The 18,998-nt window shown below is 48.1% G+C and overlaps 1 protein-coding gene across 3 annotated transcripts in view; it reads right to left on the bottom strand.

Annotated features, from left to right (window-relative positions):
- The window catches only part of MOV10L1 (Mov10 like RISC complex RNA helicase 1), a 140,764-nt gene that overhangs the window by 99,833 nt on the left and 21,933 nt on the right, over positions 1-18,998 (bottom strand). For all 3 annotated transcript variants that reach the window (XM_033957609.1, XM_033957608.1, XM_033957610.1), the window contains exons 8-9: positions 18,246-18,440; positions 7,485-7,599 (exon numbers count right to left, since the gene is read on the bottom strand). In XM_033957609.1, the coding sequence (XP_033813500.1) occupies positions 7,485-7,599; positions 18,246-18,440 (310 nt within the window). The remainder of the gene's footprint in view (positions 1-7,484; positions 7,600-18,245; positions 18,441-18,998) is intronic.

The raw sequence follows: 18,998 nt of genomic DNA, 5'->3' as shown, positions 1-18,998 counted from the left end.
TGCATAAGGGGAGGCGTCGGTGGTGATGACCAGATGATGAGGAGGCAGATGGAACAGAAGGCCCCTGGAGAGATTTGAGGATATCAACCACCATTGCAGAGACTGACGAAGAGACGATGTCACAGATATGTGTCGTGAGCAAGAGTCTGTCGCTTGAGACCACTGGAGAGCCAGGGTCCATTGAGGAGTGCGCAGGTGAAGCCGTGCCAGGGGTGTGACATGAACTGTGGAGGCCATGTGACCCAAGAGAATCATCATCTGCTTTGCAGAAATGGAGTGCTGGGACAGCACCTGCTGACAGAGTGATTGGAGGTTGCGAAGACGGTTGTCCGGCAAGAAGGCTCTCATCTGGACCGTGTCCAGTACCGCTCCAATGAATTGAAGTCTCCGCGTAGGCAGAAGGTGAGACTTGGGTATATTGATTTCGAACCCCAGTAGTTGTAGAAAAAAGATGGTCTGGTTGGTGGCCAGAAGAACAGTCTGAGATGAAATGGCCTTGATTAACCAATCGTCCAGGTAGGGAAAAACCTGAAGGTGGTGGGAGCGTAGAAACGCTGCCACCACTACCAGACATTTTGTGAACACTCTTGGAGAGGAGGCAAGACCGAAGGGGAGCACTCTGTATTGGTAATGACAGCGATTGATCATGAAGCGAAGGTACTGTCTGGAGGCCGGATGAATTGGAATGTGAGTGTAGGCCTCTTTGAGATCGAGAGAGCATAGCCAGTCGTTGTGATCGAGGAGAGGATAAAGCGTAGCTAGAGATAGCATCTTGAATTTTTCTTTGACCAAACATTTGTTGAGATCTCGCAGATCTAGAATAGGTCTGAGGTCTCCTGTTTTCTTGGGGACTAGAAAATACCGGGAGTAAAATCCTTGCCCTCTTTGGTCCAGAGGAACTTCCTCTATGGCGTTCAGAAGCAGGAGGGACTGAACCTCCTGACAAAGGAGGGCAGATTGAGGAGTGTGCAAAGCAGACTCTTTTGGTAGACTTTGGCCCGGAAGGGTGTGAAAGTTGAGAGAGTAGCCGTGGCGGATGATGTTGAGACCCACTGGTCCGAAGTGATAACTTCCCACCGGCTGAGAAAGAAAGACAGTCGTCCTCCTATCGGTTGAGGGTGGAGAGGAGATGGTTGAACGCTGGCTATGCCCTCGAGTATCAAGTCAAAAGGGCTGAGTCGATTTTTGTGGAGGAGGCTGCTTAGCTGGTTGTTGCTGCTGAGGCCTAGGTGTTTGCCGCTGCTGTTGCCGCTGCCTCCTAGGTTGCTGAGTGGAAGGCTGCAAGGGGCGAGCCACAAAACGCCGCTGATAGGCCGTTTGCTGTCTGAATGGCCGTGAAGGTGGAGGTTTCTTCTTAGTCTTAAGAAGGGTATCCCAGCGGGTTTCATGAGCCGAGAGCTTCTGGGTCGTTGAGTCCATAGAATCTCCGAACAGCTCATCCCCTAAACATGGGGCATTAGCCAACCGGTCTTGATGATTAACATCAAGCTCAGAGACTCTGAGCCAAGCCAAACGGCGCATGGCTACAGACATGGCTGTTGCTCTAGAGGTAAGCTCAAAAGTGTCATATATAGACCTTACCATGAATTTTCTGAGCTGGAAAAGAGCTGAAGAGCACTGATGGAAAGCCTCACGATTCCCCACAGGAAGGTACTGCTCAAAGGAAGCCATGGTGGTAAGGAGATGCTTTAAATAAAACGAAAAATGAAAAGCATAGTTACCAGAACGATTAGCAAGCATCGCATTCTGGTAAAGTCGCTTACCGAATTTGTCCATGGCTTTACCCTCTCTGCCAGGAGGGACAGAGGCATAGACACTAGCTCCCAAGGACTTCTTGAGGGTGGATTCTACAAGAAGAGACTCATGAGAGAGTTGCGGTTTATCGAAACCAGGAATAGGGATTACTTTATAAAGGGAATCCAATTTGCGAGGGGCTCCCGGGACAGTAAGAGGAGTCTCCAGATTCTTGTAAAAGGTCTCCCTCAGGATGTCATGTAAAGGGAGTTTCAAAAATTCTTTTGGAGGCTGGTCAAAATCAAGAGCGTCCAGAAAAGCTTTGGACTTTTTAGACTCAGCCTCCAAAGGAATGGAAAGAGATTCACACATATCTCTTAAAAAAGAAGAGAAAGAGGTGGAATCAGGCTTGGAGGAAGTGTCCTGAAGTACAGGCTCGTCTTCCTCTGACAAACATTCTCCTTCTGACAGAAAAGGTTCTTCAGAATCGCCCCACAGATCAGGGTCTTGAATATGGGGACCACGGCTCCGAGACTCCGGAGTGGACGGGTCCAGGTGTCGGGACTTGTGTACCGACTTACCCGACCTCATCGACACGGTACCGGGAGATGTTATCGGTTGCACCGGAGCCGAAGTCTGTACCGATTGGTGAAGAGACTTGGGCTCCGGTGCGAGGACAGGCATCGATACCGATGAGGCCGAGTGTACCGGTACCGAAGGAGTGGATGGGGACAAAATAGACTGTTCCACAATCGGTACCGGTTGCCCAGTGGAGACCGACACCGGAGGGCTCGGTGTCAGGAGAGCTGGAAGGAGTTGTTTAAGCTGTTCCCTCAGCTGCACCTGCAAGATGGCCGCAATGCGATCATCGAGGGAGGGCACCGGTACCGCTTTTTTCTTCTGCGGTACCTGCGGTGCCGCTCTACGCCCCGGAGATGAGGAGCCTGATGTCGAGGGACTCACCTCAATAGGGGCGGAGCGCTTCCGCTGGCGTCTCACGGTCGGCAGGACTGGACTCTCTGCACTGGAGACCGGAGGACGTTCCAGCGGGGAAGGCTTCTTAGCCGGCTTACCTGGATGTTGCGACGCCGACGCGGTATCGCGTGGCGTCGATGAGGTGGGTGCCGACGAAACAGGTACCGAAACCGGTGCCGAAGACACGGGGTCGGACATGTCGGTGCCGAAAAGCAGTCTCTGTTGGATTTCTCGATTTTTGAGAGTCCGCTTTTTCAAAGTGGCACAGCGGGTGCAGGTGGCGGCCTGATGTTCCGGACCCAGACACTGAAGGCACCAGTTGTGTGGGTCTGTAAGTGAAATAGGCCGTGCACACCGCTGGCACTTCTTGAACCCGGGCTGGGGGGGCATGAACGGAAAAACGGCTTCTGCCAAATCGAAGGCCGAGGCCTCGATGATGGCAGTAGGCCCCGCCGGGGCAAATCAAGAAAACTCGACAAAAAAATAAGATTTTTTTTTTTTTTTTTACAAAAGAAAGAAAAAAGTAAGGGCAGAAAAAACCCGAAAAAGTTTACGCGAGCGGGAAGGCGAATGAAAAATACTTTCAACAGCCGTTGAAAATGCGACTTCTTAGCTCCGCGGAAACTAAGAAACTGAGGGACCGCGCGTCGGGGTCGGGCGGGAAGGCACTCGCGCATGCGCGGTGCGGTCTCTAGAACTTTCCAAGTTCTTAGAGTGCAATCACTCTAAAAGTGTCCGTACCGGGGCTCCGTCGGTGCCGTCACCCATCAGTCAAGAATATGCTGCCTGCTTGTCCTGGGATAATCCTCCATCCTATCCTATATACACTTAAGTTAAATTTAATTTATTACTTTCATTTTTATTTAATTTATTGTTTTCTTATATTTTAAATTCATAATATTTCATTAATTGAATTAATATAAACTGAAGCCAGCAATAATATAAACTAAACTGCTCATGCTGGTTGGATCCTGTTCTTTAATGTTTATCTTATATCTCAATTAATATCATACTTTCAAACCATGATTATTTTCTAGAAGTACTCTATACAAAACAAATCTAACATTCTAATGCACTTTTAAACCTATTTAGAATTAAGATCAGGGTAAGAGCAGAGAACCAATCGGAGCGTTTGATTTTTTTGCTAACACGCATGCACTGGTGTTCTTTTAAGATTTAAGTGTCATTTTGAACTGAACTTCTGCGATTCTAAATAGATCAACCAAATACATGCAGTAAGTAAATCTGTGTGCGGTTACTAATATAAATTTTAATGTGGTTATGCTTAATGAATTTCTAATGTTCTTTTGTATATTTTCTACAGCTCGTTACCAGGGCGAAACGGGACCCATCGATAATTACTATTGCACTGAGCACTTTAACTGATTTCAGCATAGAGTCGGAGCGACTATTGACTTTTTTTCTACTTCGGGCACTTAAGTGCAGGAGAACACTTTGATCTATCATCAATTTCAGATAAGTGTTCATCTCATATTTATTGCTGAGCAATTTAGTTTATATTATTGCTAGCTTCAATTTATATTGATTCAATTATGAAATACTATGAATTTAAAATATAAGGAAACAATAAATTAAATAAAAAAAGAAAGTAATAAATTAAATTTAACTTAAATAAGTGTTTGTAGGATAGGATGGAGGTTTTTTTGATCGATGATAGAGATTTATCACCACATCAATTTTGGGGTGAACAATACATGATCCCCAAAAGGTGGTTCCGAGATCTTTTCCTCCATTTAGGCTTATATCTAAAGTATCAACCTGTGGCGGTACTTGAATTTATTTTGTTGATACACATCTTTCACTGTTTGTGCCTGAAAGGATGTTGAACAATCTAGAGGAAAAGTCCATAAACAAATTAACAGAAAACTTGAAAGTCAGATTATTCCGAGTGCCCAATAAGGTACCGACCTCTTAAATTACCTGGTATGATCAATGATGGCGATAAGATACTAGGATTTATGGGTCTTTGGTCTAACTCAGCACAGCACATCTTATCTCTATAATAAAACCCTAAGCGGCGCATGCACACTCCCACCTGCGTGTTCTGTATGTCCGTGGCTAGAAGGAGTGCGCATGCGCACCTACAACTGCCCCACACTCGCGGCCCTGTTTGCATTTCAGTGGCAGCAACTGAGTGGTGGAGAGCAGCCCCACTCCGCCCTTTGACCCTCCACAAACCTCCCAGCTCCAGCAGCATAGGCAGCACTTTAAACACGCTGCTTCGCGCCCTTCTACTGCCGATTTCCTCTGCTGCGTCTCTGATGACATCATCAGAGACAAACTCAGGAGAGGAAATCGGCAGTAGAAGGCCACGAAGCAGCGTGTTTAAAGTGCTGTCTATGCGGCTGGAGCTGGGAGGTTTGTCGGCGGTGGGAGGGTCGGATGGGAGGGTCAGGAGCAGGCCAGATCGAGCAGGACAATGCAGTAAAAGAAGGGGGAGGGGCCTAACGGAGCAGGACAGATCGCGGTAACAGAAGGGAAAGGGAGTGGGGGAAAATGCTGCTACTGCTACACAGGGACCTGGAGGCGAAGGGAAATACCGCAGCTGCTTCTGCACAGGAAAGGGGGGGGGGGATAGGAGGGAAATGCTGTTGCTGCTGCATAGGGAAGTGGGATGGAAATGCTGCTGCACAGGGAAATTGGAAAAAATGACAAACAGACAGCGGGAGGGAGGGAGACAGAAAGAAAGAATGACACTGGGGCAGGGAGAGGGACAGAAAGACAGACAGAGAAAGGGGGCCAGGGAGAGAGAGAGAGAGAGTCAGATACCAGAGGACTGGAAGATAGCGAATGTCACGCCAATTTTCAAAAAAGGATCGAGAGGGGAACCGGGCAACTACAGACCTGTGAGTCTTACGTCTGTCCCTGGAAAGATGATTGAAGCACTGATCAAGGATAGCATAGTCCGGCACCTAGATACACACGACTTGATGAAACCCAGTCAACATGGGTTCAGGAAAGGGAAATCATGTTTAACGAATTTACTTCAATTTTTCGAGACCGTGAACAAGCAAATTGATAGTGGAATGCCGGTGGACATAATATATTTGGACTTCCAGAAAGCATTCGACAAAGTTCCACATGAAAGGCTTCTCAGGAAACTACAAAGCCATGGAATAGAGGGAGATATACAAAGGTGGATAGGCAAATGGTTGGAAAACAGAAAGCAGAGAGTGGGCATAAATGGGAAGTTCTCAGACTGGGAGAAAGTGACTAGTGGTGTGCCCCAGGGCTCAGTGCTTGGGCCAATCCTATTTAATATTTATATCAATGACCTGGAAGACGGAATATCCAGTGAGATCATTAAGTTTGCAGACGACACAAAGCTATGCCGGGCAATCAGATCGCAGGAGGATAGCGAGGAACTCCAAAGCGACTTGTATCAGTTAGAGAAATGGGCAGAGCAATGGCAGATGAAGTTCAACGTGGAGAAATGCAAAGTAATGCATTTAGGTAGTAAGAATAAGGAATACGAGTATAGAATGTCAGGCGCAACTCTGGGTAAGAGCGAACAAGAAAAGGACCTGGGTGTACTGATAGATAGGACCCTGAAGCCGTCGGCACAATGCGCGGCAGCGGCAAAGAAAGCAAACAGAATGTTAGGCATGATAAAGAAAGGAATCACGAGTAGATCGGAGAAAGTCATAATGCCGCTTTATAGAGCAATGGTCAGACCACACTTGGAATACTGTGTCCAACATTGGTCTCCCAACCTAAAGAAGGATATAAAACTGTTGGAGAGGGTGCAGAGACGAGCAACGAAGTTAATAAGAGGTATGGAGAACTTGGAATATGAGGAACGACTCAAGAAACTGGGACTGTTCTCCCTTGAGAAGAGGAGGCTGCGAGGGGACATGATCGAGACGTTCAAAATGCTGAAAGGCATCGATAAAATAGAGCAGGAAAATAAATTATTTACATTGTCCAACGCGACACGGACAAGAGGACATGGTTTGAAGCTAAGGGGGGACAAGTCCAGGACAAATGTCAGGAAGTACTGTTTTACGCAGCGAGTGGTAGACGCCTGGAATGCTCTCCCAAAGGAGGTTATTAAGGAATCCACTGTGCTGGGATTCAAAGGCAAATTAGATACACATCTCCTTATGAGAGGCATAGAGGGATATGGGTGACTAAAACTACATCAGGTGTATACCTGACTGGGCCTCCGCGTGTGCGGATCGCCGGACTCGATGGACCATGGGTCTGATCCGGAGATGGCAGTTCTTATGTTCTTATGTTCTTATGACAGACATATATTCTAGCACCCGTTAATGTAACGGGCTTCATGACTAGATAATAAAATCCTAAGCAGCGCATGCGCACTCCTATCTGCGTGTTCCGTATGTCCGTGGCCGGAAGGAGTGCGCATGCGCGCCTACAACTGCCCCACACTCACGAAGGGAGAAGATACAGAAACAAAGAAAGACTGACAGACAGCAAGACAGGGGGCCAGAGACACACAGGGGGACAGAGATAGAAAGAAAGGGGGACAGAGAGAGAGATAAAAAACATAAAGTAAGAAAGAAAGAAATGCCTCAGCGACCCATTGTGCTTAAAGTCTACACATCTATTCTAGCACCCATTAATGTAACGGGTTTAAACACTAGTATTCTAATATAATCCCATTCCAAGGAACACCTATTTTCCTTGAATGGAAGGATCAATTTTAAAAGCAGATTTTTGCACAGCTAAACATACATTTATCTGTGGAAATACCTTCAAAAATAAACTGCCCCCTTCCTTCAGTCTCTTACCTCTGCCAGAGCTGGCTCAAAAGTCAGGATATCCAATTTTTGTTGCACACATTTTTGCAGTCTCTCTGGTATGGAATAAACTGGGAGAAAGCAGGGTAATTGTCTTCTCATATTTCTAAATACAATAAATTATTTTCATTAGAAGACTTAGCTGCAGGATCTAAAGGAAAACTCAAGCAAAAAATTATTTCTAAAGACTAATCTACACCGCCTTAGACTCCTGGAGGCAATGCCTAGGAAGCTTAGACCAGGAGCTTCTACAACTCAGGTTCAAACATTTCGTAAAAGGTTAATGAATTGCTACAGAAGGCCAGTTCAGTTTGGTTTTGCTCTTCGTTTTCCACTCATTTAAAAATATTAGATCCTATATAGATCTTTCTAAGTTTATCTATGCCAGGACTTAACCTCGGCACAGCTCTATGGCTTGTACTGACCATCACTTTCACCCACGCCCCCCAAGAGTCCTGTGCACCATCTGTGTCCAACAGCAGCTGGTCCAGCTCTGCACATCTTTGAAGTTGGAATGATCAATGGACAGTATTAAGAGAATGACATGATGACATTTACCTGTTGGTAACCCATAGGAACAGGGGGGGGGGGGGGAAAAGACTGGTTGCCGCTGGTACGGGGAGCAACTCCCCTCCCTCCCTATTGCAGGTTCAAAAGCTCCCCACCCTCCCGATCCCTGGCAACAAAAAAACCACAAAAAACATGTGACTTTCCTGGGTCAGCCCCTTTGAGCCTCCGGGGGAGCCCTATCATCCTTTTAGAAGCTTCCTGCAAGCAGGGCTGCTCCGACCGGTTCATAGACAAAATCGCTAAAGTCAATGGTGTGCCGTCAACTGAGCGCAGACAACTGAGCGCAAGGTTGACGGCGTGCCGAAGAAAAGCACTATTTTAAAGGGTTCCGACGGGGAGTGTTGGTGGGGAACCCCCCTACTTTACTTAACAGACATCGCACTGGCGTTGTGGGGGGCTTGGGGGGTTTGTAACCCCCCTCATTATACTTGAAACCGATCTTTTTGCCTGTTTTTTAGGGAAAAAGTTCAGTTTTAAGTATAATGTGGGGGGTTACAACCCCTCCAAACCCCCTACAACGCCAGCGCGATGTCGGAGCCCTTTAAAATAGTGCTTTTCTTCGGCACGCCATCAACCTTGCGCTCAGTTGTCGGCGTGCCGTTGTCTTGCGCGATTTAGTCCCATCACCGCTCCGACCAGAACCTTCTTGCTGCCAAGTCCCTCCATCCGATGTAACTTCTGGCCAGAAGTTACAGCAGAAGGAGGGAGAATCCGATGTAACTTCCAAGGCAACATGGTTTTACTAAAGGTAAATCATGTCAAACGAACCTGATTGAATTTTTTGTTTGGGTTACTAGAGAATTGGACCAAGGACATATGCTAGATGTAATTTACTTAGGTTTCAGCAAAAACCTTTCACACGGATCCTCATAGGAGGCTCTACAACAAACCTGACGGGCTGAAATTATGACCCAAACTGATGAACTGGGTTAGAAACTGGTTGACAGACAAACGCTAGAGGGAGGTGGTTAATAGAATTCACTTGGAGGAAGGAAAGGTGGAGTCCCTCAAGGATCAGTGCTAGGGCTAATCCTGTTCAATAAGTTTGTGAGCGACACTGCTGAAGGGTTAGATGGAAAGGTTTGCCTCTTTGCAGATGACGGTAAAATTATGGTCTTACCTGTTAATTTTCTTTCCTTTAGAAGCAGCAGATGAATCCAGAGACTAGTGGGTATAGCTCACATCGACCAGCAGGTGGAGATAGAGAACTGATTAACAGTTGGCCTTAAAGCCTGGTGTTCCTCCTGTTGATTCAGTTATGCACTTTGCCCAAGCATCCCGAAAGGAGAATGAGCATCCACAAAACTTCATTCCAGTAGAAAATGTGCCCCTCAGCAATGAAATAATACAATTACCAACCATAGCCCAACTAAACAAACAAACAAACACCCTACACACAGACAGTGCACTTGGGGAGGGGCTCTGGATTCATCTGCTGCTTCTAAAGGAAAGAAAATTAACAGGTAAGACCATAATTTTACCTTCCATAGCAAAGCAGCAGATGAATCCAGAGACTAGTGGGATGTAGCAAAGCAAACTCAAACCGGGTGGGACGCCAATGCCGCCTCTGCCAGCACTGCAGCGCCAAAACTTGCCTCCGAACGGGCCGCTACGTCTAAACGGTAATGCTTTGAAAAGGTATTTCCCGACGACCAAGTGGCCGCCCGGCAAATTTCCTCTAAAGACATCCCCCCGGACTCCGCCCAAGACGTAGCCAATGCCCGAGTGGAATGAGCATGAAGGTGCTCCGGTACTTTCTTCCCTGTCAACACATAAGCCGAAGCAATAGTTTCCTTGACCCAACGCGCAATGGACGCCTTAGACGCCGCCATCCCCTTGTTTTTACCCGCGAACAACACGAAGAGATGGTCCGACCTACGAAAATCATTCGTCACCCCCAAATAATGGAGAAGCATACGTCGTACATCCAGTAGACGCAAAGACAAAAATCGTTTTCCCCAATCCTCCTTCCGGAAGAATGGGAGGAACAAACTCTGGTTCACATGAAAGGAAGAAATAACCTTAGGCAGGAAGGACGGCACCGTACGCACCGACACCCCAGTTTCCGAAAAACGTAAAAAGGGTTCTCTGCAAGAAAGCGCCTGTAGTTCCGATACTCGCCTTGCTGAAGCCATCACCACCAAAAACACTGTTTTCAGCGTGACATCTTTCAAAGTGGCCGCTGACAGGGGCTCAAAAGGTGCCCCCTGCAACTTCCCAAGGACGAGTTTAAGGTGCCATGTTGGACAAATTCGCTTTACCGGCGGCCGGATATGGTGAACCCCCTTGAGGAAACGGACCACGTCCGGCTGTGAAGCGAGCGTCGAGCGAGCCACCCGGCCCCTGTAACAGGCAATGGCCGCCACCTGAACCTTTAAAGAGTTATAGGCTAACCCTTTCTCTACGCCCTCCTGCAGAAAAGCAAGAATAGCCGGCAGAGATGCATGGAAGGGCGCAATTCCCTGTCGTCCGCACCATGCATCAAAAATCTTCCAGACTCTCGCATAGGAGGCTGAAGTCGAAATTTTCTTAGCTTTAAGCAGGGTGGCAATCACCCGTTCTGAATAGCCCTTCTTTTGTAGCCTTGACCGCTCAATAGTCAGGCCGTAAGACCAAAGCGGGCCGGATCTTCCATCAAGATTGGACCCTGAGTTAGTAAGTCCGGAGTTACCTGGAACGTTACCTGATCGCCTACAGAAAGCTGAATCAGATCTGCGTACCACGGCCGACGCGGCCAATCCGGAGCCACCAGGATCACTCTGCCGCGAAAGCGAGAGATGCGTTGTAACACCCGACCTATCATGGGCCAAGGCGGGAACACATACAGAAGGGAATTTGGAGGCCATGGGAGAGCTAACGCGTCCACCCCCTCCGAGCCCTTCTCCTTGCGTCTGCTGAAGAACCGAGGCAACTTCGCATTGCGGGACGAGGCCATGAGATCCATCTCTGGCAACCCCCAACGACGGACTAGCAGGCCGAACGCTCGAGCAGACAACTCCCACTAGCCCGGATCTAGAAGATTTCTGCGAGGAAGTCCGCTTGCACGTTTTCGTGACCTGCAATGTGTGCCGCCGACAGAAGCGGAACATGCCCCTCTGCCCACCGAAACAATCTTCTTGCCTCTTCGGCCAACTGCGGACTCCGGGTGCCCCCCTGACGATTGACATATGCGACCGCCGTGACACTGTCCGAAAAGATCCTGGTCGGCCTGTCCTGAATCAGTGACTGAAAAGCCCACAGCGCCAGCCTGATCGCTCTTAATTCCAGCAAATTGATGGGCCACTGGGCCTCCTGGAAGGACCACATCCCCTGCACTGAAGTTTGCAGGCACTGGGCCCCCCAGCCCCGCAGACTGGCATCCGTTGTAACTACCACCCAGTCCGGCGTGGCCAACGGCATGCCCCTCCAAAGATGCAACTCGTGGAGCCACCAGTGCATGCTGCGAGCTGCTCGAAGACTCCATTGGAGACGCACATTGTAGTTCAGAGAAGCTGGGGACCAGCGAGAGAGCAGAGACTGTTGTAAGGGCCTCATGTGGCTCCGCGCCCAGGGGACCACCTCCAGAGTCGCCACCATGGAGCCCAGAACCTGTACATAATCCCAAACTCGAGGTCTGACCGACCCGAGAAGTAGGCGAATCTGAGCCTGCAATTTCTCCCCCCGGTCTCGGGATAGAAACACTTTCCCCAGAGCCGTGTCGAACCGCACCCCCAGATGCACCAACGACTGCGACGGGGACAGAAAACTCTTGGGAAAGTTGACAATCCACCCCAACGACTGAAGGAGAGAGATTACTCTCTGAGTTACCGACAAACTCTCCTGTCTGGACGAGGCGCGGATCAACCAGTCGTCTAAGTAAGGGTGTACCCGAATCCCTTCCTTACGTAGAAAGGCGGCTACCACCACCATGACTTTGGAAAAGGTGCGGGGAGCCGTTGCCAGGCCAAAGGGCATTGCCCGAAACTGATAATGCTGGCCCAGAATCGCAAACCGCAGATACCGCTGATGGGGAGGCCAGATCGGGATATGGAGGTACGCCTCCTTGAGATCGAGGGACGTGAGGAACTCTCCCGGTCTTACAGCCGCAATAACCGAGCGTACCGTCTCCATCCGGAAATGGCAAACACTGAGAAATCTGTTGACCCCTTTGAGATCCAGCACCGGTCTGAAGGACCCCCCCTTCTTTGGTACAATGAAGTAAAGGGAATATATACCGCGGCCTACCTCTTCCGGGGGCACCGGTACCACCGCCCCCAGATCGAGCAGCACCTGAAGAGTCATGCGGACCGCGTCTCCCTTGGCCGCCCCATTGCACGGGGACACCAAGAAAGAATCTACGACGGGAGAGGCGAACTCCAACTTGTACCCTTCTTGAACAATGTCCAACACCCACTGATCTGACGTGATTGTGGCCCACTCCGCCCGGAACGCCGAAAGCCGGCCCCCTAAGGGAAAGGCGGAGGGAGCCAAGCCCCCGTCATTGTGGAGTGCGATTGGCTGGGGTACGTGTTGGCTGCCCTGAAGAGGGTTTCGTCGTACGAAAGGAACCCCTCTTCTGAAACCTAGGTCTCGAAGCAGAGAACGAACCAGATGCAGATCTGAAGAAAGGTTTACCAGACCTGGATCGCCTAACATCCCTGAAGCGCGGTCTAGACGATGAGGACCTCACCGGGGGCCTGGCCCTATCCTCCGGTAAACGCTGAGTTTTGGTATCCCCAAAATCCTTCACCAGTTTATCTAAATCTTCTCCAAACAATAAACCCCCTTTAAAAGGGAGTCTCACCAGCCGAAGCTTGGATGCTGCATCTGCCGCCCAATGACGGAGCCATAAGGATCTGCGTGATACCACCGAAAGAGACATCTGTTTCGCAGACGCCCGAATAATATCATATAAGGAGTCTGCCAAATAAGCCAAGCCTGACTCCAAATCAGCCAGCTCCGAAGGGACAGAACCCCCAGACTCCATTAAATTATCGGTCATCCCTTGCGACCACTGCAGACATGCTCGCGCCGCATAAGAGCTGCAGATTGCGGCCTGTAAGGTAACCGCAGCTACTTCAAAGGACATCTTTAGTGAAGATTCAATTTTCCTATCCTGCGCATCCTTCAACGTAACCCCCCCTTCCACCGGTAAGATAGTCTTTTTGGTTACCGCTGCCACCAAAGCGTCCACCCTGGGTAACTAAACTTATCCAGTTCAGTCGGGTCAACCGGATACAAGAGCCGCATGGCTTTTGCCACTCTTAAACTGGCCTCCGGCGTATCCCATTGCGCTGAGATCAGCTCCTGCATGGCTTCATGCACCGGAAAGGACTTAGGTGGCCTACGTGTACCTGCCATCAGAGGGTTACCCGACACCTTAGCATCTGCCTGAGAAATATTCAACCCCTGCAAAGCCTTAGAAATCAAGGAAGCCAGTTCCTCTCTATGAAACAGACGGAGAGCTGAAGGATCATCAACTTCCCTACCCGGGGGATCCTCTGCTTCCCAATCTAAGACCTCACCTTCCTCCAACGATTCAGGAAGAGAAAAAGGGGATAATGGAAGATTACCTTCTGCGTCTGCGGTCGCGAGTCTGCGTTTTTTCGCCCCCTGCGACCGCCCAGGCGACAACATAGGACCCATAGCCGGTCCGGTATTCTCATAGGTCAAACCAGTAGAGGTGGACGGCCCAGGGAGGGACGGACCGGTCACCGGCACTGACTGGGCAGGCTGCAAGCCCTGCAGCAGAAATGCTCGGTGCAACAACATAATAAATTCAGGGGAGAAGGCACTTAATCCAAGTGACGCTGACCCGCTCAGATCCATGCCTGGGCGCGAAGCCGCGACGTCCCCAAGCGGTCCCGGCTCCCCGAACGCCGCTGATCCCCCCTCAGCCGTGGAAGAGTCCTGCAGCACCCCCGAGTCGCTCTTGAGAACCGGGGACTTAGACCATGCCTCTCTGACACGGGAGATGGCTATATCACAAGCCTGCAAGAAAGCGTCTTCTGCCGGTGTATCCGAACACCCGGCAGAACAGAAGCCCGACAGTGCTCTGCGCTTCCCACAGCGCGAGCACCGCTGACTAGCTTCCGCTGCCATCTCTCTAATCGGTGACCACAAAAAACTTTTTTTTTTTTTTGCACACACGCGCCGACTCGCCGCCGACCGCCGACTCCGCCCCCCCAGCTACCGCGGTCTTCGTAAAGGAACAACCGACTACTAACCAAGGAAGCAGAAAGCCAAAAACGTACTCACCAACCTTTCCCCCGCTCAAGCTGAAGACAGGTTACGGCTGGTAACTGCACTGAAAGCCGACTCGAAAACGGCACGGCTCAGCACAAACAGGAAGTCGGTTTTTTTTTATACTGGAATGAAGAAATCAAGAAACAAACTCCTGCAGTGGCCAAAGAACCCGCTCAAACAAACAGAGGGGAGGGTGGAGAAGGGACCTGGGAGGGCCCAGGTGTAGCTCCCAAAGCCGGCACCGCTCAGCCAGGCACCCCAATCCTGCTGAAGAGAGCTAGTCTCAACAGAGGAAGCCACAGGAACACCACATACACCGGCACCAGCCAGAATCCAGGAGCTAGAGAGTAAGCTCCATCCCTGCTGGGAGATAGAGCAAAACTGAATCAACAGGAGGAACACCAGGCTTTAAGGCCAACTGTTAATCAGTTCTCTATCTCCACCTGCTGGTCGATGTGAGCTATACCCACTAGTCTCTGGATTCATCTGCTGCTTTGCTATGGAAACCAAGATTTGTAACAGAGTAGACACTAAGAGAGTGAAAAAGATGTAAAAGGATCTGCAAAAGTTATAGGAATGGTCTAATATCTGGCTAATAGTTTTTCCATAGCTACGCACAAATACAGTAGAAAAACCCATGCTCTGCTTAATTTCCCTTCTGTAAAAGCAAGAAATTCCTAAATCACTCTTTAGCATCTCAGGCAGCTTCTCATGAAAAAAAGAACTTCGATCATTGTTGCTCATAGCTGTTTCTTACAGACATTTTAGAAAACAGCTAAAAACCCTATTTTTTCTTCAAATACCTGACTAGCTGACTCATTCAAATATACGATTATGTTTAATGTTTATAATCTTTTGTAAACCACGTAGAACTTTTTGGTAACGCTGTCTATAAGTACAATGTTACGTTATGTTATATCTGGCAACTAAAAATTCAATGCAAAGAAGTGAAGAGTAATGCATTTGAGGTTTAGAAATTGGAAGGAGCTGTTATGTGCTAGGAGGTGAGAGACCAATGTGCACGGATGGGGTGAGGGACCTTGGGATGACAGTGTCTGAAGATCTAAAGGCAAAAAAACAATGTGACAAGGTGATGGCTGTTGTCAGAAGGATGCTAGGCTGTATAAAGAGAGGTGTAACCAGTAGAAGAAAGAAGGTGTACAGGTCTTTGGTGAGGCCCCACTTGTGTTCAATTTTGGAGACCGTATCTGGTAAAGGACATAAGACAACGAAGTGGTCCAGAGAAAGGCGACGAAAATAATAGGAGGTTTGCACCAAGACGTATGCGGAGAAACTGGAAGCCCTGAATATGTATACCCTAGAGAAATGGTCTCAAACTCATGGCCCATGGGCTGCATACAGCCCACCAGGTACTATTTTGAGGCCCTTGGAATGTTACCATTGTTCTGGAATTTTGCCCGCCTCACTGCAAGCGCTTTCCTGTGTCTGTACGCGATTGTGAAGTGGAGAGGACAACTGCTTATAGATGCAGAAAAGCACTTGCGTGAGGTTACAGCAGCGAGGCGGGCAACGTTCCAGAATGAAAGGTAATCAATGGAGGCAGTGCAGCTTGTGCATGTGTACGTAATTTCGTAAACTCTCACAAAATTCGGCACCTCTCCTGGCAGTGACTGCTTGATGTCAGATGGCAGTTGTGTCCGGTGCTGGAGGTGAGAGTTGAAGGCGTTTGCGGACGCGACCATCGGACACTCAAGCCACAAGTTTTCCAGGCACAAGTCGGATATTGATTCTCCACTCTACAAGAAAGGCTAGAGGCCTAGACAAAAATCTTGTCTCTTGCAGTTGATTCTTTAGAATCTAAATCACAATTTTGCATGAGGTAAAAAAAACTTTATAGTTTATAAATCTTTCCTTAATTGCTTCTGATAATTTCAGCTATACACAACTGAAAGCAGTGCAACATGCAGAAAGTGAAAAACTATCTAAACCTCACTTTCTGCATGTTACACTGCTTTCAGCTGTGTATAGCTGAAATTATCAGAAGCAATTAAGGAAAGATTTATAAACTATAATGAGTTTTACCTCATGCAAAGTTGTCATTTCTTTAATAAGACATTAACTATTTTTTTCTGTGGCCCTCCTAGTGCCTACAAATCCCAAATGTGGCCCTACAAAGGGTTTGAGTTTGAAACATCTGCCCTAGAGGAAAGGAGGGACAGGGGAGATATGATTCAGATGTTCAAATACTTGAAAGGTATTAATGTAGAAAAAAATCTTATCCAGAGGGCATAATCTGAGATTGAGGGGTTGTAGACTCAAGAGTAATGTTAGGAAGTTCTTCTTTATGGAGAGGGTGGTTATGTTTGGAATACACTCCCAAGGAAGGTGGTGGAGAGGAAAACGATGAGAGTTCAAAAAAGCATGGAATGAACACAGAGGATCTCTAACCAGAAAATAATGGTATATATTGAAGAACGGAGGCCAATACTGGGCAGAATTGCATGGTCTGTATCCTGTATATGGCCATTCAGTTGAGGATGGGCTGGGATGGTTTAGATGGGCTGGCTTGAGGAGACTCCAGCAGATGGAACCTATGCACAGTATCGGGCAGAGCTCTGGGTTTCTGGCCCAGAAATATCTAAGAAAAAGAAACATTTAAATTAAATTAGAGACAGTGTATGTTTGGGCAGATGGACCATTCAGGTCTTTAGCTGCTGCCATTTACTATGAGTGAAATATTGAATATAGCGGAGGGAGGGAGGAAAGAGTGAGACACACACTGGTATATGGGAGTAAGAAAGGGAGAAACTCGATACGGGGAGATATACAAAAAGAGGGGAGATGGTGGGCATGGAAGGGAACACAGAACAAGGGCAAAAAGGGGAATGCTGCATCTGCATGGGGGTGGTATATGGACACAGAGGGGTAATGCTAGCCATGGGAGGGTATATGGCCACAGAGAGATGGCTAGACATGGGGGAGAATAAGAGCATAGAAGATGCTGGATGGAGGGGCATAGGGATATAGAGGAGCGATACTGTACACAGGAGGAGGGGATCGTAGGGAGAGGGGCACAGGAGAAATAATAGAAAGGGACGTATAGGAGACAGAAGGGAGATGCTTGCTGAACATAGAGGAAAAACATACACAGAGATGGGAGATGAATGGTGAGCATGGAGAAAGAAAACATGTCAAGTGGTCAGTAGACCCTGGCAAGTGAGTTAAGAGCAGACAGACGGAAACAGAAACTAGAGCCTGAGACCAACGTGATGTGAAGAAAAAAATGACAGACAACAAAAGGTAGAAAAAAATTTTCTATATTGCGATTAGAATATATCAGGTTTCAAATATATTTCCTGCTAAAGCTGGTATTAGACATAACTGGGGACTGCAAAGCCCAGGCTCTGCTTCCTTAGCTTCCAGCTAGCTCAGGGATTTCTCTGACCAGGGGGTAGTTGCCCTAGTTGCACTCCCCTAACACTATTCCTGCCATATGTGACTGAAGCATTCTATTAGCTTGGTTCTTCTATATAGCATTCTGTAGTAATTTGACTTCAGTTTTCTCGACAGTGGAGGGGGTATTTGTGAGGGGGAAGGGGGGAAGACAGGGGTTTTGTTGATCCTTGCTCTGTATTTGTGATTTTAAAGTGACAACTGTACAGAATATTGTCTCTTTATACTTTAATAAAATAAAGTTTAGTATAAAACTATTCGAGGCTTGCGTGGATGGGATCAGATGGGGGACTGAGGTCATGGGGACGAGGCAGGAGGACAAATTTTTTCCCTGTGTCAGATGGAACCACACCCATATAAAAGAGCTCTAAGATCTAGCGCCAACCCTGTTTTAACATGTTAGATCCTCTTGTCTCTGAATCCAGAAACATGGAACACATTCCCAGACCAAATATCTTCATGCCAAGTTTAGCTTCATTTCTCCCAGTGTTTAAAGATATAATCCTATCTAAGAGTAGGGAACTATGCATTACACTGAGATACCTGATCTGTGGTGCCATTACCACTATCTTATCCTGCGAGTAACCTGGATCTGGCAGCTTGCTCCGACGTTTGTTGAATGGCTCAGTAGCTGTAATCAGCAATTCTTCTTCACTCTTAACCATTACCTCCACATAGCGCCCAATGATGAAGTTGGAAAAGCAGAGCAGAAGCAGGTCCTTAAAACAACCTGGACTCCTATAAAAGAGCAAGGGGATCACTTCTCCACTAAAAGAGCATTTGAAATACATAGCATAGGAGGGTAACACTCTGGACTAGGGTGGATAGGATACTGGTTTGTGAATCTCTTTTTCAAAGTCCAGCAGTACCTAACCTTGTGGAGACAGAGAAAGGGCAATAAGAACAGATCAACATCCTGCTACATTTTCAAATGTCTCTACCCTCCTTCTAGATAATAAAATGAATCAGCTGTCCTTCAATAACTTAAGTTGCTTTGCTGCAATTCTGAGGCAGTAGTCATGCTTGATATGCAATATGGTTCATCCAAGAAGGTGGTCTCCCCTTCCCAACCAGCAGCTGACTTGCTAGATTCTAGAGGACTTTTAAGCATATTCAACCAGTGCTACAGTGTTGCAGGGGTGTCCAACCTTTTTGCTTCCCTGGGCCGCACTGGCCATAAAATATGTTTCTGGGGCTGCACAAACGCGCAAATGCTGCAGCAAGACAGAGGAAGGAGCCGGCAAGACAGTAAACACCCGGGGGCAGCAGAAGAAAACACTGCATCGCCCTCGACCA

Source organism: Geotrypetes seraphini, chromosome 9 (genome assembly GCF_902459505.1).
Source record: "Geotrypetes seraphini chromosome 9, aGeoSer1.1, whole genome shotgun sequence".
NCBI classification, from domain to species: domain Eukaryota; kingdom Metazoa; phylum Chordata; class Amphibia; order Gymnophiona; family Dermophiidae; genus Geotrypetes; species Geotrypetes seraphini.
The sequence above is the reverse complement of the archived record's forward strand: the minus strand, read 5'-3'. Positions and strand labels throughout refer to the sequence as shown.